Raw genomic sequence first — 26068 nt, forward strand, 5'->3', positions numbered from 1 at the left:
CTCAAGAGGCGAGGTTACCAATCAATATTTTAGAACTCCATGCTATTTTCAGGGCTCTTCAGGCGTGGCCTCTATTGAATAGACAACTTTTACATTTGTTTTTAAAAAGACAATAATATCACAATATCATCAAGGAGGGACTTGCAGTCCTTCAGTTATGGAGGAAGTATCTTGGATACTTTCTTGGACGGAATCCAACTCTTGTCTAATTTCTGCGATTCATATCCCAGTTGTAGACAATTGGGAAGGGGATTAACTCAGCCGTCAGACTTTATATCCGAGGGAGTGCTCTCCATCCAGATGTGTTTTTTTTTCATCTTGTACAGATGTGGGATCTTCGAGTAATAAGATTTGATGGTCTCTTGTCTAAACTAGTAGCTTTCCAGATACCTTTCCAGGTCCAAGGATCCTCAGGCGGAGATGGCTAGCAGTTCCTTGGTTTTTAACAACCTGCTCACATTTTTCCGCATCTGGTTCTTTTTCCAAGGGTGATCTCCAAGATCATAATGGAATGATCTTATGTGTTTCTGATGGCACCAGCTTGGTCTCTCAGGTTTTGGTATGCGGACCTTGTCAGGATGTCCAGTTGCCAGCCTTGGCCACTTCCTCTAAGGCCAGACCTTCTGTTTTAGGGGCCGTTTTTCCATCAGGATCTCCAATCTTTAAATTTGAAGGCATGGAAATTGAACGCTTAAAGGGACAGTCTAGGCCAAAATAAACTTTCATGATTCAGATAGAGCATGTAATTTTAAACAATTTTCCAATTTACTTTTATCACCAATTTTGCTTTGTTCTCTTTGTATTCTTAGTTGAAAGCTTAACCTAGGAGGTTAATATGCTAATTTCTTAGACCTTGAAGCCCACCTCTTTCAGATTGCATTTTAACAGTTTTTCACCACTAGAGGGTGTTAGTTCACATATTTCATATAGATAACACTGTACTCGTGCACGTGAAGTAACTGAAAAAAGGGGCAGTTTGCAGAGGCTTAGATACAAGATAATCACAGAGGTTAAAAATCTATTATTATAACTGTGTTGGTTATGCAAAACTGGGAAATGGGTAATAAAGGGATTATCTATCTTTTAAAACAATTTCATGATGTTCAACTCATAATTATTATTGGCATTCTTTTAGAGATCCTAGGATTTTATAGTTTCTTCAGGATGGTTTGGATAAAGGTTTTGTCTGCAAATACTTTGGAAGGACAAATTTCTGCTCTTTCGTTCTTATTTCGTAAAAAGATTGCTAAACTTCCTGATATTCGCTGTTTTATTCAGGCTTTGATTCATATTAAACCTGTTTTTAAATCTATTTCTCCTCCTTGGAGTCTCAATTTTGGTTTTGAAGATTTTACAGGCTCCTCCTTTTGAGCCTATGCATTCTTTGGACATGTAAATTACTTTCTTGGAAATTGTTATTTCTTTTGGCTATCTCTTCTTTTTGAAGCGTTTCTGTATTGTCTGCTCTCTTTTGTGAGTCTCTTTATTTGATTTTGATTAAGCTTAAGCTGTTTTGCGGACTTCATTTAAATTTTTGCCTAAAAGTTGTGAATTCTAATAACATCAATATGGAAAGTGTTGTTCTTTTTTGTGTCCTAATCCTAAGAATACTCTTAAAGGGTCTTTACATTCTTTGGATGTGGTAAGAGCTTTGAAATATTATGTTGAGGCTACTTAAGATTTCAGAAAGACTTCTAGTCTATTTGTTATTTTTTCTGGTTCCAGGAAAGGTCAGAAAGCCTCTGTTATTTCTCTAGCTTTTTTTGGTTGAGACTTTTGATTCACAAAGCTTATTTGGAGGCGGGGCAGTCTTTGCCTCAGAGAATGACAGCTCATTCTACTAGATCAGTTGCTACTTCTTGGGCTCTCAAGAATGAAGCTTCAGTTGATCAAATTTGCAAAGCAGCAACTTGGTCTTCTTTACATACTTTTTCTTAATTTTACCATTTTTATGTGTTTGCTTCTTTGGAAGCAGTCTTTGGTAGAAAGGTTTTTCAGGCAGTTGTCTCAGCTTGGTTTCAATGCCTTTGATTTGAGTTTTTTTGAATTTTTAAAGAAAACTTCATTATTTTTTGGGATTTCATTTCTCAGCAGAAATAGCTGTTTTTATTTTATCCCTCCCTCTCTCTAGTGACTCGTGGACTTCTACATCTTGGGTATTATATCCCATACGTCACTAGCTCATGGACTCTTGCCACTTACATGATAGAAAACATAATTTATGTAAGAACTTACCTGATAAATTAATTTCTTTCATAGTGGCAAGAGTCAATGAAACAGACCCTTTTTTGTGGTTATGATTTTCTTTTGTATAAAGTACATTACTTTTTCCAGTTCCTCTTTTTTTGTATGCTTTTTACTCCTTTTTATACACCTCACTTCTTGGCTATACGTTAAACTGAGGTATGAGTGAGGTGGGAGGTGTATTTATAGGCATTTTGAGGTTTGAGAAACTTTGCCCCCTCCTAGTAGGAATGTATATCCCATACGTCTTTAGCTCATGGACTCTTGCCACTATGAAAGAAATTAATTTATCAGGTAAGTTCTTACATAAATTATGTTTTTTATATATATATATATATATATATATATATATATATATATATATATATATATAATATATGTGTGTGTGTATAGATATATATTGTACAAAAAAAAACATTATATATATATAAATGTATTTATGAATAAATATAACATTTTCTTCTTTGTGAAGAATATTGGAATGTGAAATATTCATATTTTCATGTCGGGTTAGCACTCTGGAGAATATTCAATTGGGTTTGCACGTGAGTAGGGTGTTAGGTTTTTCCCCACTTTGTGTTCTCCATTGACTTCTATGGGGGAATAGGTTATAGCGTACAATTATTCTTTTTATGCATGTTGGGTTAGTGCACGAGCGAAAACAGTTTACTTTCAACACACAATGTGAGTGCAACCTGACACGCGCAAAAAGCTTACTTCGAGCACAGTTAACACTCGAGCGGGAGTGTTAATTAGCACTCTACTTGTAATCTGGCTCTCAATGGGGGATTATTACCTACATTGTGCTTGTTTCTATATAGAAAGATAGGTTTTAATAGTGTATTTTTGATAATTGTGTGGTTGCTTCTATTGGACTCCCCAGTCTTTTTTAATTTCTTTTAATATAATTTATATGGATTTTTCAATAAAAGCTATGTTTTAATTTTTATACCCCTATTTAGGGGTTGAGACCTGGATATGTATTTTTTTGAGTGCTTATGGGATACTCATTTTCTCTTCTCTTTTTTGCATCACTTTTCTAAACTACTGGCAGATGAGTTAGTGTAAATATATTCGCATGATTAAATCATACGCAATTCCCACAACCTTGTGTGAAGGACATACTGTATAATGTTTAGCGCTGCGGAATCTGTTGGCGCTCTACAAATAACCGATAATAATAATGCTGAGGTACTTTATTTTCAAAGCACTTAGAGAGCACAATATCTATTTTAACATGAATTATATATAATAAAACACAGAGAAATGTGCAGTTTATTGTGCTGCCTAGATGTGCACATTTTTGACAAGAAGTTTCTCTAAATGCTCTTAAACTCTGTTTAGTTTTTAGTTTATACTTTCTGATGTATTTCTTGATCACTCTTATGCATTATTTTTACATTTTTCACTATTATAAATTATTATCAAATGTAAATTCAGTGGTTATGAAATCACAACTTTGATAATAGCAGTCAAAGCACTGCATATTTATGATGATAGACCCTAAGTTCTTAATCTATGCATTACACAAAAGGTTTAAGCTGAAATCAAACAAAATATTTCAGGTTTGCAAGTAATATCCATGGTACCATCTATAGATCAGTTTCCTTAATTTGCTGGTGTCTTGGGAAAGTCAACTTGATTTTTTTTAAATGTTTAAAAAGACAACGCCTTTACTACTAATTACCCAGCTTTGCACAACCAACGTTTTTATATTAATATACTTTATAACTTCTAAATCTCTGCCTATTTCTAAGCCCCTGCAAGGCTGCCTCTTGTCTCAGTGCATTTTATTAGCTTTTTTCATGTTCATGTGCTGCTTCATGTGTGCCATATAGGTAATATTGTGCTCACTCCCCTAGAGTTATGCATGAATCAGCACTAATTGACTAAAATGCAAGGTAGTAAAAAGACCTGAGATATGGGACCGTCTGCAAAGGCTTAGATACAAGGTAATCACAGAGGTAAAAAGTGTATTAATTTAACAATGTTGGTTATACAAAACTTAGGAATGTGTAATAAAGGGAATTTTATATTTTTTTAAGCAATGAAAAAATTCAAGTAGACTGTTCCTTTTTATGTTTTTCTTATTTCACATAGCTAATGCTATATATGTTTAAAGGAACATTTCATCTGCTGGTCACAGTTACAATAACAGGGTTACTTACACATCATGCTATTTTTTCCCCCTCCTATGCCTGTAGAACTCTTGAGAGCCATTTTCTTATTGTAACCCATTAATGGAGCCGAATGGTGAAGCTCTGCATTGTCATACTGAGCGCTACTATCATGGCCGTCACATATATTCTTGTACTCTTTGACAAAAGTGCTGAACATCTTTTCACAGCTGTATCATGGACTGTTGGTTTAGGACACGAAAAGTGTGAGGTTTATATTTATGCAGGTTTTATCCACAGTTTCAAAGTTAAAAAACGCATATAAAAAAGACAGAACACAGTGTTTCATAACTACATTTCCCATGATTCTCGACTGGACTACAGAGGGCCAAGCATCATGAGAAATGCAGTTCTGAAACATCTGGGGTGCCATCACTGATCTAGAACAATAGAGCCACGTGAAAAAGCCATCAATGTCACTGATATGTGAATGTGCAACGCTTCTGAATAGCTAAGCTCCAGCATGCCAGCGCTCAGTGTGAAGATGTGGTGCTTTATCAACCAGCACTAGTAAGGGGTTAAATTAAGAAAAAAACTTTGAAGAAAGCTGCTGGTACTTGATTAGTAACAATAGCATAGTGAGTAGTAACCCTGCTATTGCAGTTGTGCACTACAGTTTATCATCCCTTTTAAAGGGAAAATGTACTCCACACATTTCTATATAAAAGAGCAGTGTTTACACCAATTTTTTGTGCCAAAAAGTATGAAGCTGTTTACATTTAATTTGAAACTAAGTGCAGGGTTGATTTTAATCCCAAGCATTTTACAAGATACAAAAAACTGAGACAAAGAAACAAACAGAATACAGTGTCCCTTTAATGTCAAGTGCCCAAAATGGTTCCCACATTCGTTTTGTATTCTCCCAGCTTTATTATTCACACATACTTATTTAATTGATTTAGAAATCTAAGTAATACAAGTTTTATATCTGTGCTGCTTAGGCAAATAATACTGTTACTGATATGTGTGAAGAGTAAAATGAAAGAAAAATGCGGAAAGATCTTGAAATTTAAACTGCTTGATATAATAGAAAGAAATGTGTTACTGTTAGCCATGGGCATATTTTTGTGCAAATTGACTCATTACATCATACTTTTCAGAAGCAATGTGTACATTATTAGTAAAGCATTAACATTTGGTGTAAAGTGGTAATGGCTTTCTATTAGCAACCAGTTCATTTATCTGTTTTACAAATGCATTTAAAAAAAATAATTTCAGGTGTTTAGCTTGACCTTTCCTCCATTTTTATTTTGTGTCCAACAACGTAGTAATGTTTAGAGTACAACTGGCGCCACTTAGTATATTGCTTAGCAAAAAGACAGGTTTTATGCTTATAACAGTCACCATTATTGTGTATTAAACTATTTAATTTACATCTATGCCAGAGACCTATGTTTATGAATGATGAATTATTACTTTAATATGTAAGATTTCAGTATTTAAAGGGACACTAAACACTAAATACATTTAATGCACCTCCCTCTATTTATGGGTGCTGCCATATTGGAACCTATAGGTACCTGAATGAGTTACTGCACATGTGCAAACACATCAGCACTGGAATACAATAAAAGCTCAACATGGCCGCACCCATGACTATAGAGAGGCGGGGAATAACCTCAATACTATGCTAATAAAATGTATTTAATGTTTAATTTGCTTTTAATATAATTTTATATTAAAAAAATGTATATGACAAAATATTAGTGAACAAAGTTCTTGATTTATTTGTGTGATTTTAGGACTCCCATAATAATCCTTCCACAGCCATAGTTTGTAGAGTGCAAAAAGAAAATGAATAATACCAATGTGTTACATTTATTGGTCTTTATCTAAAATAGTATGTGTCTAGGGCAGTGTTCCACAAGTGGAAGTTTCCTTAGAGTAGTTAATAAAAACATTTTCCAGTCGCAAACATGCAATGCACAGAAACTGTCCTTATACTGAATATTGATTTCATGCATAAAGATGAAGTGAACATTTTTGTTGTAACTGGCATCTGTGTTATCTTCTAGGAGCTGGAAAAACTGGGACTTGGAGAGGAAGTAGATCTACATGTTTACGAAGTTCCAGTTGAATATCAAACAGTGCAAAGGTTAATCCCGGGTTTGTGGAAAATGCACAAGCCACAGGTAAGCAAAATGAAAAAGGCTTATGAATCATTTCACCAGTAAATGTGTTTATTTGTTCATGGAAAGGAACCATCATTTTGTATGAAACGGTACAGCAAACAGCTAGTGAACTTTAAACAAGATGGTCGAAGGGTCATTTTTAAAAAGTTGAATGTTTAACAAAAAGAAACAAAAATTAACCAAGTACTATCAAAACTGAATTTTGCTACAAAATTTAAAAGTAATAATATGAGAAGTGGCAAGATTTATTTAAAGGGACAGTCTGCTCCAGAATTTTTATTGTTTAAAAACATAGATAATCTCTCTTTTACCCTTTCCCCAGTTTTTGCATAACCAACACGGTTATATTAATACACTTTGTTTCCTAAGATATGGAGAGTCCACAACGTCATTCAATTACTAGTGGGAATTTCACTCCTGTCCAGCAGGAGGAGGCAAAGAGCACCACAGCAAAGCTGTTAAGTGTCACTCCCCTACCCATAATCCCCAGTCATTCTCTTTGCCTCTGTTAATGGAGGAGGTGAAGTTTTGTGTCTGAAGAAATTAATTATTTTTTCGGGTTCTTTACCCTACAAGCAAGGATTTGGGTTTAGATGAGTCCAAGTCAATCTGTTCAGTAGTGTAGTGGTGGCTTTTAAGCGGTTAGGAAGTTTTGAGGTAGTCCTTGCTTTGTTTCCTAACAGATTGCTGCCCATGGTACAGAAAGCCAGAGTTGGTTACTCTGTTCTTTCTTTTTCTACAGGTCTCTGTAAGGAGTATGTGTCCTTTCACGCCTTGTGAGCTGTCTTCCTGCCGGACAACTAGACTGCAGGTAAGTGATTTTGTCTTTTAGGTCTTGGAGACTTGAACTTCAGAAGAATATTTAATATGCAGTAGAAGGGGACATTTTTAAAATCCTTTATATAGGATTCTCATTGGCATTCGGCAGGCACATTATGTATGTTGAGACTAGAGGTTAATCTTCCATTTATTGGGACGTTTTTCCTCTTTGGGCTAATTTGAAATACTTTATTAGTATGTATGTGGCTTATGTTTTATACAAGGATTTATGTATAAACTTAAAATTTGGCAGTTGGTTTTCTTTGCTTGTTTAGCTAGAACAGGTTAACTGACAGACTGCTTGAGCGTTTATGTAAATTTAGCTCCGGTGTTGTAGGCAGAGGGAAATGTACGCCTTTTACCTACTGCATAGTTTCCTCTCTCTGCCGGTCATGGGACTTCTCTCTGCTGTTGGATATTCACAGAGTGGAGTGGCGTCATTGAATTTCAGTCTCTTCAGTGTCGATCTACTATACGATCGTTTTAGAGACTTCTGGCAGCCAAACTGTGTATAAGTGTTACGGTAAGGCACCTCAGTCTGTCTGAGGTGTAGGGGGCCTGATTGGTTTATTATTTTAATGAATTTTTGCATAACGTTAAGCGGCTGTGGTATTAAATATTCTTACAGTGACAGTGTATTTAAAAAAAATTCTACAATTTGGGGAATTTTTATTTAGTATTATGGACATGGAACACACTCTGTCTTTTGGCAAATGCTTGTTATGCCTAGAGGCACAAATTGTTTTGTCTATGCAATTCTGTGCTGCATGCTTAGCTAGAACACTTCAATTTAAAGATAAATTGCTGCCCACTGAGCCCAATGTCTCTCAGGATGATGCTGTTCAGGCAATGCCACAGCTTTCTCCTCAAACGTCCCAAGTCTATGGCATCACATACAGTGCCCTGCAGTTCCTCTCAGCCTTCTGGAGAAGTTTATTTGCCTGCAGATTTTGCTGCACAGGTATCTTCTGCGGTATCTGCGACATTATCTGCTTTTCCTATGCTGGGAAATCGCAAGAGGAAAATTAGACATTCAGATAGTAAGGTTTCTGTTCCACCTACTGCTATGCAGGTTGCCCTCCCTCATAAGTCTGATGAGGAGGATATGTCAGTAGCCTCTGAGGGTGAAATCTCAGATTTGGACAGTATTATTCCTTCATCTGATACTGAAGAAGTAAACTTCAAATTTAAGCTTAAACACCTTTGTGTACTGTTAAAGGAGGTATCGGCTACTTTGGACGACTCTGATACTTCTGTTTTTGTCAACCCTAAGAAGTCTAGTAAACTTAATAAATACTATGATGTTCTTTCCTCTGTGGAAGTTTTTCCTGTCCCAGACCGTGTGACAGAGATTATTTCACAGGAATGGGAGAAGCCAGGGATTCCTTTCTCCCCGTCTCCCATATTTAAAAAGATGTTTTCTGTTGCTGACTCTATTAAAGATTCTTGGCGCACGGTGCCTAAAGTAGAAGGGGCTATATCTACTCTGGCTAAGAGAACTACGATTCCTTTAAGAGGATAGCTGCTCCTTTAAGGATCCCATGGACAAAAAGCTGGAAGCTTATTTGAAGAAGATGTATACAAGATAAAAATGAATATATACTAGGCGCTACCGTGAGTCATATAACATATACTTATAAGAATACTATCAATAAAAATATAAACTACATATAAATAACTCCTTCTGCAAATACAATACACTATACCAATGTTATATGATGTGTAAATTGTATATTCATGTGGTTTACTAAATAATCCCCTCTTATGATAGAAACGAAAATCTGACACAACTAACCACACTTAAGTCTTATGTGTCCATAAGGGGAAAAAAGGGAAGAATATTCCAATGTTGGGTCTTTGTGAATCCAGGAGGCTGCTCCTTTAAAATAGTCCCATCACGAACTCTGGGTAGAGAACTGCAATAACAAAAGAGAGAACAGGAGCGCACAAACGCATATAAGTGCAGATTAAAATAACACCTTTAATGTAGATATGCCCTATTAAAGAATCGCACTCACACTTTAAAAAATATAAAATAGCACGATGACCACAGTTATACAAGCTGCAAACTCGCTCCGTCGTTTTCTTCCAGATGTAAACAGCTCTGGATCTACTTGTCCACCAATCACTTAAAAGGGTGTGTTTCCAGTGGAAGGACTGCAAAGGGCATCAAGACATCCAATTGATCATACCGGAAACTGACCCTTTTCAGTGATTGGTGGACATGTAGATCCGGAGCTGTTTACATCTGGAAGAAAACGACAGAGCGGGTTTGCAGCTTGTATAACTGTGGTCATAGTGCTGTTTTATATTTTTTAAAGTGTGAGTGTGATTCTTTGATAGGGCGTAATCTACATTAAAGGTGTTATTTTAATCACAAGATAGGATTAAGGCTCTCAAACTAGCCAATTCCTTTATTTCTGATGCTAACATGCAGGTTATTAGACTGGGAGCCAAGATGTCTGGCTTCACTGTCCTAGCCCGCAGGGCATTGTGACTAAAATCTTGGTCGGCTGATGTTACCTCTAAGTCCAAGCTTCTTGCGCTTCCTTACAAGGGTAAGACCTTGTTCTTCGGACCTGGTCTGGCAGAAATAATTTCTAATATTACGGGTGTAAAAGGGTCTTTTCTACAGCAAGACAAAAAGAACAGACTCAAAATACTTCAAAGTAATTTTCTTTCCTTTCGTAACTTCAAAGGTCAAAAGTCTTCCTCTCCCTCTTCCAAGCAGGAGCAGTCCAAGTCTTCTTGGAAGCCCAATCAGTCTTGGAATAAGGGGAAGCAATCAAATAAACCCCAGCTGAGTCTAAGTCAGCATGAAGGGTCGGCCCCTGGTCCAGGATTGGATCAAGTGGGGGGCAGAGTTTCCCTGTTTTGTCAAGCGTGGAGATGAGATGTCCCAGATCCTTGGGCTGTGGACATAGTATCTTAGGGTTACAAAATAGAATTCAAAACTTTCCCTACCAGGGGCTAATTCCACCTCTCAAGATTATCTGCAGACCAGGTAAAAAGAGAGGCATTCTTGAACTGAGTTCAGGATCTTTCTTCCTTGGGAGTGATTGTTCCAGTTCCAGTAAGGGAACAGGGTCTAGGATTCTATTCAAATCTGTTTGTGGTGCCCAAAAAAGAGGGACCTTTTCGACCCATTTTAGACCTAAAGTGCCTCAACAAGTTTCTCAGGGTACCGTCCTTCAAAATGGAAACCATTTGTTCCATCATTCCTTTGGTCCAAGAGGGTCAGTCAGTTCATGACGACCATAGACCTGAAGGAAGCGTATCTTCATGTTCCCATCCACATGGATTATCAAAAATTCCTAATATTCGCCTTTCTAGACAAACACTTTTAGTTTGTGGCTCTTCAGTTTGGCCTTGCCACAGCTCCCAGAATTTTCTGAAAGGTTCTGGGGGCTCTCTTGGCAGTGATCAGGTCTCGGGGAATTGCTGTGGCACCCTACCTGGACGACATATTGGTTCAGGCTCCATCTTTTAAACAAGAAAACTCTCATACAGAGATCTTGTTGTCTTTTTTTTCTACGTTCCCACGGTTGGAAATTGAATCTGGAAAAGAGTTCCCTTGTTCCAGCTACAAGGGTGGTTTTCTTTGGGACTATAATAGATTCCCTATCTATAAAAAAAATTCTGACGGAGGTCAGAAAATCCAGAATTCTCTCCTCTTGCCTCTCTCTACAGTCTACTGTTCGGCAATCAGTGGCTCAATGTATGGAGGTAATTGGTCTGATGGTCGCTTCCCTGGACATCATTCCCTTTGCTCGATTCCATTTGAGAGCTCTGCAATTATGCATGTTCAGACAATGGAACGGAGACCATTCGGATCTGTCTCACAGGATAGATCTAGACCAGTTGACAAGAGAGACTCTCCCGTGGTGTCTTTCTCAGGACCATCTGTCTCAGGGCACATGCTTCCAGAGATATTAATTAATAGTGGGATGTAATCTTAATGTTACTATAGCTTACCCCTAACATCAGTATTTATATATATATATATATATATATATATATATATATATATATATATATATATATATTAAAAATATATATATATATATATATATATATATATATATATATATATATATATATATTAAAAATATATATATATATATATATATATATATATATATTTATATATATATAAATAATATATATATATTTTTTTAAAAAACATATTTATTTATTCTTTCCAATCTTTTTTAAAAATAGCACTTATTCTGAAACAAACACAAAAATTACTTCTCCACATTGGAGTTTTACACAACAAAAAAAATGAAGTCCTACTAATATTAACTCTATCAGGACACTTTATCACCCTGTACAAATGATTAAGTAAGAATGGTATAATATCCTTTAACAAAGGATGAAGTGAGAACAGTAAGACTTAGTCCAGGTTTATATTTTAAAAATGGGGATATAATCCTAATGTATTATAGTTAACTCCTAACATGAATGTATGTAATTTCCATATTTGAATATTTTAGTATACATTTTATTGCTTTATAAATATGTATTCAATCTTTTTCATTTTTTCACTAAGTGACAATTAAGTCTAGGAATCTAAACACAACTCTAAACAAGATCTTTACTAAGTAAAGGAAACTAACCCATCATATAATAAAATCTGATCTCTATTAAAGTAAAAGTAACCAGCCCATTATACAGTATTAATCATCTACAGTTTATACTGTCTTTTAACAAATGATAAAGTGAGAATAGTAGGTTATTTTTTAACAAAGGACTAGTTGGATTTTCATCCATCAAAAGGAATGAAGTCCTATTAATATTAAATCTAGTATGATACTTTATCACTCGGTACAAATGATTAAGTAAGAATGGTATATTATCCTTTAACAAAGGATGAAGCGAGAACAGTTATAACTTAGTCCAGGTTTTTAATTAATTTTTTAAAATTGGGATATAACCCTAATGTATTACAGTTAACTCTTAACATGAATGTATGTATTTCTAAATATTTGATTTTTTTGGGATACATTTCTAATGTTTTATACATATGTATTCAATTATTTTATTTTTTTGAGAAATTTCATTACGAGGAAGCCAACACCAGAAATGAACCTTTTAACAATGACAGTAATCTAATAACCTCAGAAAAGAATGAAGCCTTAACAATACTAATTCCAGTACGATACTATATTATTCTGCATAGTCCATGTTTTTTTTACTAAGAAATACAAGCTTTCAGAGGCGAATCACATTATGTCTGGCAACATAGGAGTTAACACTCCCTCCCACAATACGCTCCACCTACTGAAACAAGAGTTTAAAAGGCAACCACAGTAAGCTGATGGGCATCTTGAAAAAGGCTCTGTTGCCGATACGCGTTGATCCGCCCTACAGCTACAGACAAACTTGGCACCCAGGACCGTTGTCTCTAACAGGAGGTTTGAAATAAGAAATCCCTGTTAGTTAATGTACAGCGAGAGGAGCCACATACTGAAAAATATTTAAAAGGAATGAAGTGCGCGCACTTAATTTAAACAAGGAGAACCTCTGATTAGTCTCAAAGAACCCACGTGACTCTATTGCCGAACCGGACAGCTGATATATCAAACACTGACAGGAAAAGTAAGAATACACGGAGGAGCGTTTTTTATACATAAAGGTACTGTGTGACATCTCTAATTGGAAACTTTTAAAGGAACTACAAAAAAGGAAAGACTGTGGGTAAACACCTGCTAGGAAAAGCCCTCTAATTAAAGCTTGCAACACTGCGTTTAATAAGACACACAGCATTTTGAAAACACTCATTACAGACTATCAATACAGAAAAGGCTTATCATTGTTTTTACCATTGGTTCATACTGGTGTATGAAAGCTAACTATACTTATCAATCTGCAATGGTTTATTGTTACTGTATCAACCTATGCTAGGAAAAGCCCTCTAATTAAAGCTTGCAACACTGTGTCTAATAAGACACACACCACTTTGAAACACCTGTTACATACTACCAACAGAGAAAAGGCTTATCATTGTTTTCAATATTAATTCATACTAGTGTTTGAAAACTAACTCCTCTTATCAGTTTATAGTGGTTTATTGTTACTGTATCAACTTATGCCTCTACTTGTTTTCACTTTATTATATGCCCATCATCTAACATATTAGCAGCTATTGGAGTCTTCTCTGTCAGAATTGTAGTTTTAAATTAGAATTGTAGTTTTTAATGCATTTATAACACCAGTGTTTTTAGAATCTAATTTTTTAGAACATTACTGTTTAATATTTTATTGCTATCAATGTCTGTAAGGAATTTTTATTTCTTAGTATGAACTTACTTAATAAATTAACATTATAACACTAATCTGCATACTATCCCTTTTTTCTCATTTTTAATTAGGATCCATATTTTCTACCTAAAATCTAAAACTTGTGAGGATCCCTAGTTCCCAGTACTAATTTAATCACAAATATATTTAACTATATTTTTTTGCACCCCTACTTTTCACTACAACAATTATCATCCATACTGCACGTATACTATATACACAGAAGATCTACCTGGTGACATAGAGTCTTTTTAAACTTACTGCTCTAACACTAATTTCACACCTATTTACTCTCACGATTTAATTTTTTTTTTTTTTACCTTACATAAACAAGGAGAAATGAGCATGTTTTAACTTTCATTAACACTTTCACTAAGCAGCTTTCCACGCAGCACACATTATATTATCACTGAAAAGATAGAAGATTATTATACTATTTAATTTTATCATCATACCTGAACCTCATATTATTGGTATTATCTACCCTAACTAAAAGATAGAAGTTTATTATATTATATTATTTTATTTTATTTTACCATCACACCTCATATAAGATTTAATATTGGTATTCTCTACCCCAACTAAATATAAATTAATGCAAAGGTCTTAAGTTATATACATTTCCAGATTGCGGTTCAGCGCCCCTTCCTACCCCACTATAATTTCTTTTTTTTCAAAAACTTTAGGTGTAGTCACTTGTGAGAAGACTACACTAGTGAAGGAGGCTATATCTGGAGTGAGTTAGATTGTTCAAATTACCCTATCTATACATGCTTCCAGAGACCTTCCTGGGTTATCGTGACCACAGACGCCAGCCTGCTAGGACTCGTTAAAGTCTCAGGGACTATGGACTCGGGAGGAGTCTGCTCTCCCCATAAACATCTTGGAATTGAGAGCGATTTACAATGCTCTGATGGCTTGGCCTCAATTGTCCTTAGCCCGGTTTATCAGGTTTCAGTTGGACAACATCACCTCAGTGGCTTACATCAACCACCAGGGAGGAACTCGGACTTCCTTAGCCATGATGGAGGTGGCATGGATTATTCAGTGGGCGGAAGCTCACAATCTATCTGCCATCCACATTCCTGGAGTAGACAACTGGGAAGTGGATTTCCTGAGCAGACATTTCATCCCGGGGAGTGGGCTCTCCATCTGGAGGTGTTCTCCAGGTTAACCCTCAAATGGGGGGTGCCGGAGTTGGATCTGATGGCTTTTCGGCAGAACGCCAAGCTTCCAAGGTACATTTCAAGGTCAAGAGATCCTCAGGCCGCTCTGATAGATGCTCTGACGGTTCCTTGGGATTTCGGTCTAGCATTCCTGTTTCCTCCGTCTGCGCTCCTTCCACAAGTTATTGCTCGTATCAAACAGGAGAGAGCATCAGTAATTCTAATAGCTCCTGCATGGCCTTGCAGGATCTGGTATGCAGACCTAGTTAAGATGTCATCTCGGCCTGCTTGGAGATTGAACACTTAGCTCTGTCTAAGCGTGGACTTTTATTTCATTTTCATTGAGACCATGATCCAGGCTTGCAAGCCTGTTACTCGAAAAATTTACCATAAGGTATGGCGTAAATACCTTTATTGGTGTGAATCTAAGGGCTACTCTTGTAGTAGGGTCAGGATTCCTAGAATCTTGTCTTTTCTCCAGGAAGGTCTGGAGAAAGGATTGTCAGTCAGTTCTCTGAAAGGTCAGATTTCTGCATTATCTATTTTTTTACACAAGCGTCTGGCGGATGTGCCAGATGTTTAATCTTTTTGTCAGGCCCTGGTCAGAATCAGGCCTGTGTTTAAACCTGTTGCTCCTCCTTGGAACCTTAATCTTGTTCTTAAAGTTTTGCAGCAGGCTCTGTTTGAGCCAATGCATTCCATAGATATTAAGTTTCTATCTTGGAAGGTTTTGTTTCTTATTGCTATATCTTCTGCTCGGAGAGTTTCGGAACTCTCGGTGTTAGTGTGATAAACCGTACCTTATCTTTCATACTGATAGGGCGGTTCTTCATACTAAATTGGGGTTTCTTCCTAAAGTGGTTTCGGATAGAAATATTAATCAGGAAATTGTTGTTCCTTCTCTCTGTCCCAATCCTTCTTCTCATAAAGAACGTCTTTTGCACAACTTGGAAGTTGTGCATGCTCTAAAATTCTACCTACAGTCGACTAAAGATTTTCATAAATATCAAAAGAGAGAGAACAGCACTCCTGAGATAGAACAAAAGCTAGATTTTCGCCAGTCTTCTGCCATGTTTGTTTGTTTCTCAGGAAAGCGTAAGGGTCAAAAGGCTACTGCTACTTCTCTTTCCCTCTGGTTGAGAAGTAGAATTTGTTTTGCTTATGAGACTGCTGGACAGCAGCCTCCTGAGAGAATTACAGCTCATTCCACTAGGGCTGTCTCCTCTTCTTGGGCTTTCAAAAATTAAGCTTCTGTGGAACAGATTTGCAAGGCTGCAACTTGGTCCTCTCTGCATACTTTTTACAAATTTGATACTTTTGCCTAGGCTGAGGCCTCTTTTGGGAGAAAGGTTCTTCAAGCGGTGGTGCCTTCGGTTTAGGTCTGCCTGTCTAGTTCTCCCTCCCTGTTCATTCTGTGTCATCTTGCTTGGGTATTGGTTCCCACTAGTAATTGAATGACGTTGTGAACTCTCCATATCTTAGGAATGAAAAAAAAATTCATGCTTACCTGATAATTTTCTTTCTTTCCGGGTATGGAGAGTCCCCACCCTTTTATTAAGACAGTTATATTTTACTAAACCTCAGACACCTCTCTCTACACCTTTGTGTTATTCCTTTTCCATTTCCCTTCGGTCGAATGACTGGGGATTATGGGTAGGGGAGTGACACTTAACAGCTTTGCTGTGGTGTTTTTTGCCTCTTTCTGCTGGCCAGGAGTGATATCCCCACTAATAATTGAATGACGTTGTGGACTCAAGAGAACAAATAAAAATTGATAATAGAAGTAAATTATAAAGTTGCTTAAAATTGCATGCTCTGTCTCCTAGTTTCTCAACCTGTAATACATGTACCCCTTGGGGCATTGGCAAGGGGTACTCCAGGGATTGGCCTTCATTATTTTTTTTTCCTGATGTAGCTATTGTAAACATGACATATCAAAGAAAGCTGTGTTTCTCCAACATAGGTGTGTCCGGTCCACGGCGTCATCCTTACTTGTGGGGATATTCTCCTCCCCAACAGGAAATGGCAAAGAGCCCAGCAAAGCTGGTCACATGATCCCTCCTAGGCTCCGCCTTCCCCAGTCATTCTCTTTGCCGTTGTACAGGCAACATCTCCACGGAGATGGCTTAGAGTTTTTTGGTGTTTAACTGTAGTTTTTATTATTCAATCAAGAGTTTGTTATTTTAAAATAGTGCTGGTATGTACTATTTACTCTGAAACAGAAAAGAGATGAAGATTTCTGTTTGTAAGAGGAAAATGATTTTAGCAACCATTACTAAAATCGATGGCTGTTTCCACACAGGACTGTTGAGAGGAATTAACTTCAGTTGGGGGAAACAGTGAGCAGACTTTTGCTGCTTGAGGTATGACACATTTCTAACAAGACGATGTAATGCTGGAAGCTGTCATTTTCCCTATGGGATCCGGTAAGCCATTTTTATTACATAAAGAAAAAAAGGGCTTCACAAGGGCTTTTAAGACTGTAGACATTTTCTGGGCTAAAACGATTGATATATAAGCATATTTTATACTTCATAGCTTTGAGGAATTATTTTATTCTTGGGAATTATGTAAAATAACCGGCAGGCACTGTATTGGACACCTTATTCTCTAGGGGCTTTCCCTAATCATAGGCAGAGCCTCATTTTCGCGCCTCTATTGCGCACTTGTTTTTGGGAAGCATGACATGCAGATGCATGTGTGAGGAGCTCTGATACATAGAAAAGACTTTCTGAAGGCGTCATTTGGTATCGTATTCCCCTTTGGGCTTGGTTGGGTCTCAGCAAAGCAGATACCAGGGACTGTAAAGGGGTTAAATATAAAAACGGCTCCGGTTCCGTTATTTTGGTGAATTTTGAACAATTCCTTCATACTTTTTCACATTTGCAGTAATAAAGTGTGTTCAGTTTAAAATTTAAAGTGACAGTAACGGTTTTATTTTAAAACGTTTTTTGTACTTTGTTATCAAGTTTATGCCTGTTTAACATGTCTGAACTACCAGATAGACTGTGTTCTGTATGTGGGGAAGCCAAGGTTCCTTCTCATTTAAATAGATGTGATTTATGTGACACAAAATTTAGAGAAAATGATGCCCAAGATGATTCCTCAAGTGAGGGGAGTAAGCATGGTACTGCATCATCCCCTCCTTCGTCTACACCAGTCTTGCCCACACAGGAGGCCCCTAGTACATCTAGTGCGCCAATACTCCTTACTATGCAACAATTAACGGCTGTAATGGATAATTCTATCAAAAACATTTTAGCCAAAATGCCCACTTATCAGCGAAAGCGCGACTGCTCTGTTTTAGAAAATACTGAAGAGCATGAGGACGCTGATGATATTGGTTCTGAAGTGCCCCTACACCAGTCTGAGGGGGCCAGGGAGGTTTTGTCTGAGGGAGAAATTTCAGATTCAGGGAAAATTTCTCAACAAGCTGAACCTGATGTGATTACATTTAAATTTAAATTGGAACATCTCCGCGCCCTGCTTAAGGAGGTGTTATCTACTCTGGATGATTGTGAGAATTTGGTCATTCCAGAGAAATTATGTAAAATGGACAAGTTCCTAGAGGTCCCGGGGCCCCCCGAAGTTTTTCCTATACCCAAGCGGGTGGCGGACATTGTAAATAAAGAATGGGAAAGGCCCGGCATACCTTTCGTCCCTCCCCCTATATTTAAGAAATTGTTTCCTATGGTCGACCCCAGAAAGGACTTATGGCAGACAGTCCCCAAGGTCGAGGGGGCGGTTTCTACTCTAAACAAACGCACCACTATACCCATAGAAGATAGTTGTGCTTTCAAAGATCCTATGGATAAAAAATTAGAGGGTTTGCTTAAAAAGATGTTTGTTCAGCAAGGTTACCTTCTACAACCAATTTCATGCATTGTTCCTGTCACTACAGCAGCGTGTTTCTGGTTCGATGAACTAGAAAAGGCGCTCAATAAAGATTCTTCTTATGAGGAGATTTTGGACAGAATTCATGCTCTCAAATTGGCTAACTCTTTCACCCTAGACGCCACTTTGCAATTGGCTAGATTAGCGGCGAAAAATTCTGGGTTTGCTATTGTGGCGCGCAGAGCGCTTTGGCTAAAATCTTGGTCAGCGGATGCGTCTTCCAAGAACAAATTGCTTAACATTCCTTTCAAGGGGAAAACGCTGTTTGGCCCTGACTTGAAAGAGATTATTTCTGATATCACTGGGGGCAAGGGCCACGCCCTTCCTCAGGATAGGTCTTTCAAGGCCAAAAATAAACCTAATTTTCGTCCCTTTCGCAGAAACGGACCAGCCCCAAGTGCTACGTCCTCTAAGCAAGAGGGTAATACTTCTCAAGCCAAGCCAGCCTGGAGGCCAATGCAAGGCTGGAACAAAGGTAAGCAGGCCAAGAAACCTGCCACTGCTACCAAGACAGCATGAGATGTTGGCCCCCGATCCGGGACCGGATCTGGTGGGGGGCAGACTCTCTCTCTTCGCTCAGGCTTGGGCAAGAGATGTTCTGGATCCTTGGGCGCTAGAAATAGTCTCCCAAGGTTATCTTCTGGAATTCAAGGGGCTTCCCCCAAGGGGGAGGTTCCACAGGTCTCAATTGTCTTCAGACCACATAAAAAAACAGGCATTCTTACATTGTGTAGAAGACCTGTTCAAAATGGGAGTGATTCATCCTGTTCCATTAGGAGAACAAGGGATGGGGTTCTACTCCAATCTGTTCGTAGTTCCCAAAAAAGAGGGAACATTCAGACCAATCTTAGATCTCAAGATCCTAAACAAGTTTCTCAAGGTTCCATCGTTCAAAATGGAAACCATTCGAACAATTCTTCCTTCCATCCAGGAAGGTCAATTCATGACCACGGTGGATTTAAAGGATGCGTATCTACATATTCCTATCCACAAGGAACATCATCGGTTCCTAAGGTTCGCATTTCTGGACAAGCATTACCAGTTTGTGGCACTTCCGTTCCACTGCTCCAAGAATTTTCACAAAGGTACTAGGGTCCCTTCTAGCGGTGCTAAGACCAAGGGGCATTGCAGTAGTACCTTACTTGGACGACATACTGATTCAAGCGTCGTCCCTTCCACAAGCAAAGGCTCACACGGACATTGTCCTGGCCTTTCTCAGATCTCACGGGTGGAAAGTGAACGTAGAAAAAAGTTCTCTATCTCCGTCAACAAGGGTTCCCTTCTTGGGAACAATAATAGACTCCTTAAAAATGAGGATTTTTCTGACAGAGGCCAGAAAATCAAAACTTCTAAACTCTTGTCAAATACTTCATTCTGTTCCTCTTCCTTCCATAGCGCAGTGCATGGAAGTAATAGGTTTGATGGTAGCGGCAATGGACATAGTTCCTTTTGCGCGAATTCATCTAAGACCATTACAACTGTGCATGCTCAGTCAGTGGAATGGGGACTATACAGACTTGTCTCCGACGATACAAGTCGATCAGAGGACCAGAGATTCACTCCGTTGGTGGCTGTCCCTGGACAACCTGTCACAGGGGATGAGCTTCCACAGACCAGAGTGGGTCATTGTCACGACCGACGCCAGTCTGGTGGGCTGGGGCGCGGTCTGGGGACCCCTGAAAGCTCAGGGTCTTTGGTCTCGGGAAGAATCTCTTCTCCCGATAAATTTTCTGGAACTGAGAGCGATATTCAATGCTCTCAAGGCTTGGCCTCAGCTAGCAAAGGCCAAGTTCATAAGGTTTCAATCAGACAACATGACGACTGTTGCGTACATCAACCATCAGGGGGGAACAAGGAGTTCCCTGGCGATGGAAGAAGTGACCAAAATCATTCAATGGGCGGAGACTCACTCCTGCCACTTGTCTGCAATCCACATCCCAGGAGTGGAAAATTGGGAAGCGGATTTTCTGAGTCGTCAGACATTTCATCCGGGGGAGTGGGAACTCCATCCGGAAATCTTTGCCCAAATTACTCAATTGTGGGGCATTCCAGACATGGATCTGATGGCCTCTCGTCAGAACTTCAAGGTTCCTTGCTACGGGTCCAGATCCAGGGATCCCAAGGCGACTCTAGTAGATGCACTAGTAGCACCTTGGACCTTCAAACTAGCTTATGTATTCCCGCCGTTTCCTCTCATCCCCAGGCTGGTAGCCAGGATCAATCAGGAGAGGGCATCGGTGATCTTGATAGCTCCTGCGTGGCCACGCAGGACTTGGTATGCAGACCTGGTGAATATGTCATCGGCTCCACCATGGAAGCTACCTTTGAGACGAGACCTTCTTGTTCAAGGTCCGTTCGAACATCCGAATCTGGTCTCACTCCAACTGACTGCTTGGAGATTGAACGCTTGATCTTATCAAAGCGAGGGTTCTCAGATTCTGTCATTGATACTCTTGTTCAGGCCAGAAAGCCTGTAACTAGAAAAATCTACCACAAAATATGGAAAAAATATATCTGTTGGTGTGAATCTAAAGGATTCCCTTGGGACAAGATAAAAATTCCTAAGATTCTATCCTTTCTTCAAGAAGGTTTGGAGAAAGGATTATCTGCAAGTTCTTTGAAGGGACAGATTTCTGCCTTGTCTGTGTTACTTCACAAAAAGCTGGCAGCTGTGCCAGATGTTCAAGCCTTTGTTCAGGCTCTGGTTAGAATCAAGCCTGTTTACAAACCTTTGACTCCTCCTTGGAGTCTCAATTTAGTTCTTTCAGTTCTTCAGGGGGTTCCGTTTGAACCCTTACATTCCGTTGATATTAAGTTATTATCTTGGAAAGTTTTGTTTTTGGTTGCAATTTCTTCTGCTAGAAGAGTTTCAGAATTATCTGCTCTACAGTGTTCTCCTCCTTATCTGGTGTTCCATGCAGATAAGGTGGTTTTGCGTACTAAACCTGGTTTTCTTCCGAAAGTTGTTTCTAACAAAAACATTAACCAGGAGATAGTCGTGCCTTCTTTGTGTCCGAATCCAGTTTCAAAGAAGGAACGTTTGTTACACAATTTGGATGTAGTTCGTGCTCTAAAATTCTATTTAGATGCTACAAAGGATTTTAGACAAACATCTTCCTTGTTTGTTGTTTATTCTGGTAAAAGGAGAGGTCAAAAAGCAACTTCTACCTCTCTCTCTTTTTGGCTTAAAAGCATCATCAGATTGGCTTACGAGACTGCCGGACGGCAGCCTCCTGAAAGAATCACAGCTCATTCCACTAGGGCTGTGGCTTCCACATGGGCCTTCAAGAACGAGGCTTCTGTTGATCAGATATGTAAGGCAGCGACTTGGTCTTCACTGCACACTTTTACTAAATTTTACAAATTTGATACTTTTGCTTCTTCTGAGGCTATTTTTGGGAGAAAGGTTTTGCAAGCCGTGGTGCCTTCCATCTAGGTGACCTGATTTGCTCCCTCCCTTCATCCGTGTCCTAAAGCTTTGGTATTGGTTCCCACAAGTAAGGATGACGCCGTGGACCGGACACACCTATGTTGGAGAAAACAGAATTTATGTTTACCTGATAAATTACTTTCTCCAACGGTGTGTCCGGTCCACGGCCCGCCCTGGTTTTTTAATCAGGTCTGATAATTTATTTTCTTTAACTACAGTCACCACGGTATCATATGATTTCTCCTATGCAAATATTCCTCCTTTACGTCGGTCGAATGACTGGGGAAGGCGGAGCCTAGGAGGGATCATGTGACCAGCTTTGCTGGGCTCTTTGCCATTTCCTGTTGGGGAGGAGAATATCCCCACAAGTAAGGATGACGCCGTGGACCGGACACACCGTTGGAGAAAGTAATTTATCAGGTAAACATAAATTCTGTTTTCTCATTTCTACCCTCGAGCACTCCTGATAGGGCAGTCTCTGATTCAACTGAATCACTGATTCACCTCAAATTAGTAAATCCTTTGATTGGCTTAGATATGGCTTGTTAGTGACATATCAGGGCTGGAGTTGAGCTTTCCTCATCATGCAGAGTCCACGGCTTCATTCCTTACTGTTGGGAAATACAACACCTGGCCACCAGGAGGAGGCAAAGACACCCCAGCCAAAGGCTTAAATATCCCTCCCACTTCCTCATTACCCCAGTTATTCTTTGCCTTTCGTCAGATTAGGAGGTGGCAGAGAAGTGTCAGAAGATTCGGAGAGTCCTGAAAAAGGTTATCTGCCCTTCGAGATAGGACTGGAGTTTTAAGTAGTCATGTCAACCTCTCAGTGAGAGTATTGATGAAAGTTAGAGTCTGGAGATGCAGGGATAGTTTTCTTTTATGTAATTGGCAAGAGTCCATGAGCTAGTGACGTATGGGATATACATTCCTACCAGGAGGGGCAAAGTTTCCCAAACCTCAAAATGCCTATTAATACACCCCTCACCACACCCACAATTCAGTTTTACAAACTTTGCCTCCCATGGAGGTGGTGAAGTAAGTTTGTGCTCGATGTTTACGTTGATATGTGCTTCGCAGCAGGCTGAAGCCCGGTTTTCCTCTCAGAGTGCAGTGAATGTCAGAGGGATGTGAAGAGAGTATTGCCTATTTGAATACCTTGGTCTTCCTCTAGGGGATCTATTTCATAGGTTCTCTGTTATCGGTCGTAGAGATTTCTTCTCCTACCTCCCTTTTCAGATCGACGATATACTCTTATATACGATTACCTCTACTGATTCTCGTTTTCAGTACTGGTTTGGCTATCTACTATATGTAGATGAGTGTCTTAGGGTAAGTAAGTCTTATTTTATTTATGACACTCTAAGCTATGGTTGGGCACGTTATATGTAAAGTTCTAAATATATGTTTTAAACTTATATTTGCCATGATTCAGGATAATCAGTGTTCCTTCTTTCAGACTGTCAGTTTCATTTTTTGGGAAAATGCATATGAACTAAATATTTTTTCTTACCTTAAAATTTTCAATTGACTTTTTTTCTTCTAAATTGCGGGCTGTTAGGCTCGCGGGTGCAGAAAATGCTACAATTTATTGCGTCATTTTTGGCGCAAGACTTTTTTGGCATGAGAATATCGTCATTTCCGGCGTCATAGTTGGCGCCGGAAGTTTTCACGTAGTTGCATCATTTTTGACGCATGTTTGTTGCAGACTTTTTTTGCCGCTAAAAAATGTGGGCTTCATACTTGGCGCCAGTTTTTTTCACATTATTTCAGTCTCCCTTTTTTAGTTGCTTCTGGTTTCTAGAGGCCTGTTTTGTTTTGCATTTTTTTCCATTCCTGAAACTGTCATTTAAGGAATTTGATAATTTTGCTTTATATGTTGTTTTTTCTATTACATATTGCAAGATGTCACTACCTGACCCTGGATTAGAATCTACTTCTGGAAAGACGCTGCCTGATGTTGGTTCTACCAAAGCTAAGTGCATTTGTTGTAAACTTTTGGTAACTGTTCCTCCGGCTGTAGTTTGTGTTAGTTGTCATGATAAACTATCTAACGCGGATAATATTTCCATTAGTAATAATCCATTACCTGTTGTTGTTCCTTCAACATCTAATGTTCAGGATATTCCTGTTAATGTTAAATAATTTGTTTCTAATTCTATTCGGAAGGCTCTGTCTGTTATTCCTCCTTCTAGTAAACGTAAAAGGTCTTTTAAAACTTCTCATATTTCAGATGAATTTTTAAATGACTGCCATCATTCTGACTTATCTATCTCTGATGAGGATATATCTGGTTCTATTCTCTCCAACTCCCTCAGAGTAATTAGGTCACATGTTTCAAGAAAGTCTAGTTCCTGATGGGAACCCCTTTGGATTGTGGTTTCGGGGGTCACTACTTCCTGGTCTCGGTCTGTGGCTGAGAAATGTTTTCGCAGGGTAATGTTGCAAATGAACCTATTCAGGTCCAACATTGTCTTAAATAGATTAAAATTCACCGTTGGCACAAAACCCAGACCAAGCGATAGTACCCTCTCCTCATAAAATGCCAAATTGTGGCTAGACAAGTTTATGACGGTATGTACTTGGACGGGGCTCTCGTTTGACGAGATGGGTACCTCCCCTGCTGGGGTCCATGCACTGTCGTGCCCCCCCTTCCTGGGAGTGGTGGCCCACCTGAAAAACCTGTTCCAATTGTACCAACTCATCATCTCTATTTGGATTGGCATTATTGGCAGACTGTACCGGTTGGTATGAGAAGTCAGATGTAGGCTGGTACCTTCTCTGCTGACTATATTGCCCCCTGGACTGTGTAGTTATGTATTGCTCTCCCCCTGCCTGATCCAGACCTGTTCCCCATTCTGTTCTGATGGTAGCCAGTTCCTCCATTCCTGTTATATTGTGTATTCATATTGACTACTTCTTGAGAGAAACTGTCCTCATTCTCTGACTGTGTGCTTTCCCCACCGGAGTCAGCCTCACTGTCAGAGAATGTCACTGTCCTGTTGCCTCTACCTCTTTGTCTTCTCCCCCTACTATGTCTACCTCCTCTAGAGGAGTTCTGAAATCTCCTGTATTGGAATCTCTGGCTTTTATTCCCATCCATGCATACAAGTTTACAGGTTAGGCTATGTTATTGTGGTTAATTGAGTATATGCTTCTCTTATTCCTGTTTTGAATATATTTTGGCATTACTATTACCTCAAGGAGGACAATCGTAGACAACCTATTTATTTACATTTGCATGTATTCAGTTTACTGTCATGTGACATGTCTCATGCTCCCACCTGTTCCTGTTTTGAATATATTAGGTATCATTGTTACTTTAAGTGGGGCAATCCTAGATAACCTATATACATCTCATTCAGATTTACAGATATCCATTCTTCATTATGTGTTCTATTTTATTTAAGATGGCTTGATATTTGTTCTACAAGTAGACTGAAACCTAATGGGTTTGGAAGCAGGGTTTTTAAGGTGGATATACGTTATTTATATACATATTTTTAATTATTCATGTATATATTTTTTCCTGGGTTAGAAATTAAATGAACAGATAAATGGCTTGGTGTATATTTTAGTCAGATTTGCAATCACTAAGAGTACCAGTATACCTATGTCAGCATCTGTACCTTTAATATCTGATCAGCAAATCCTCCAATGGTAACAGAATACTGGATATTTAAAGCAGTGTGTCAGTGTTTTAGGGACTATGAGTACGGCTCTCCTAGCCGAAACGCGATAGTCTTTTTTTGGGGGGTTATCCCACACTTTGTACATTTTTTAATGATAATCAATAAAGTTTAATGGTTTTTTTTTATATAATAACTCAGGTGCTTGGCATATTTTCCTGTTTTTTTGGCTTGTAATCTTTTGCCACAAGCCGGCACCTTGTTGCATTGCTCA

The 26068-nt window shown here is 38.6% G+C and overlaps 1 protein-coding gene across 1 annotated transcript in view; it reads left to right on the forward strand.

Annotated features, from left to right (window-relative positions):
* PGPEP1 (pyroglutamyl-peptidase I) overlaps nt 1–26068 on the forward strand; it is a 324626-nt gene that overhangs the window by 194475 nt on the left and 104083 nt on the right. Inside the window, exon 3 of the mRNA XM_053702954.1 lies at nt 6437–6553. Coding sequence (XP_053558929.1) covers nt 6437–6553 — 117 coding nt within the window. The remainder of the gene's footprint in view (nt 1–6436; nt 6554–26068) is intronic.

Source organism: Bombina bombina, chromosome 2 (genome assembly GCF_027579735.1).
Source record: "Bombina bombina isolate aBomBom1 chromosome 2, aBomBom1.pri, whole genome shotgun sequence".
In the NCBI taxonomy this organism is placed as follows: Eukaryota; Metazoa; Chordata; class Amphibia; order Anura; family Bombinatoridae; genus Bombina; species Bombina bombina.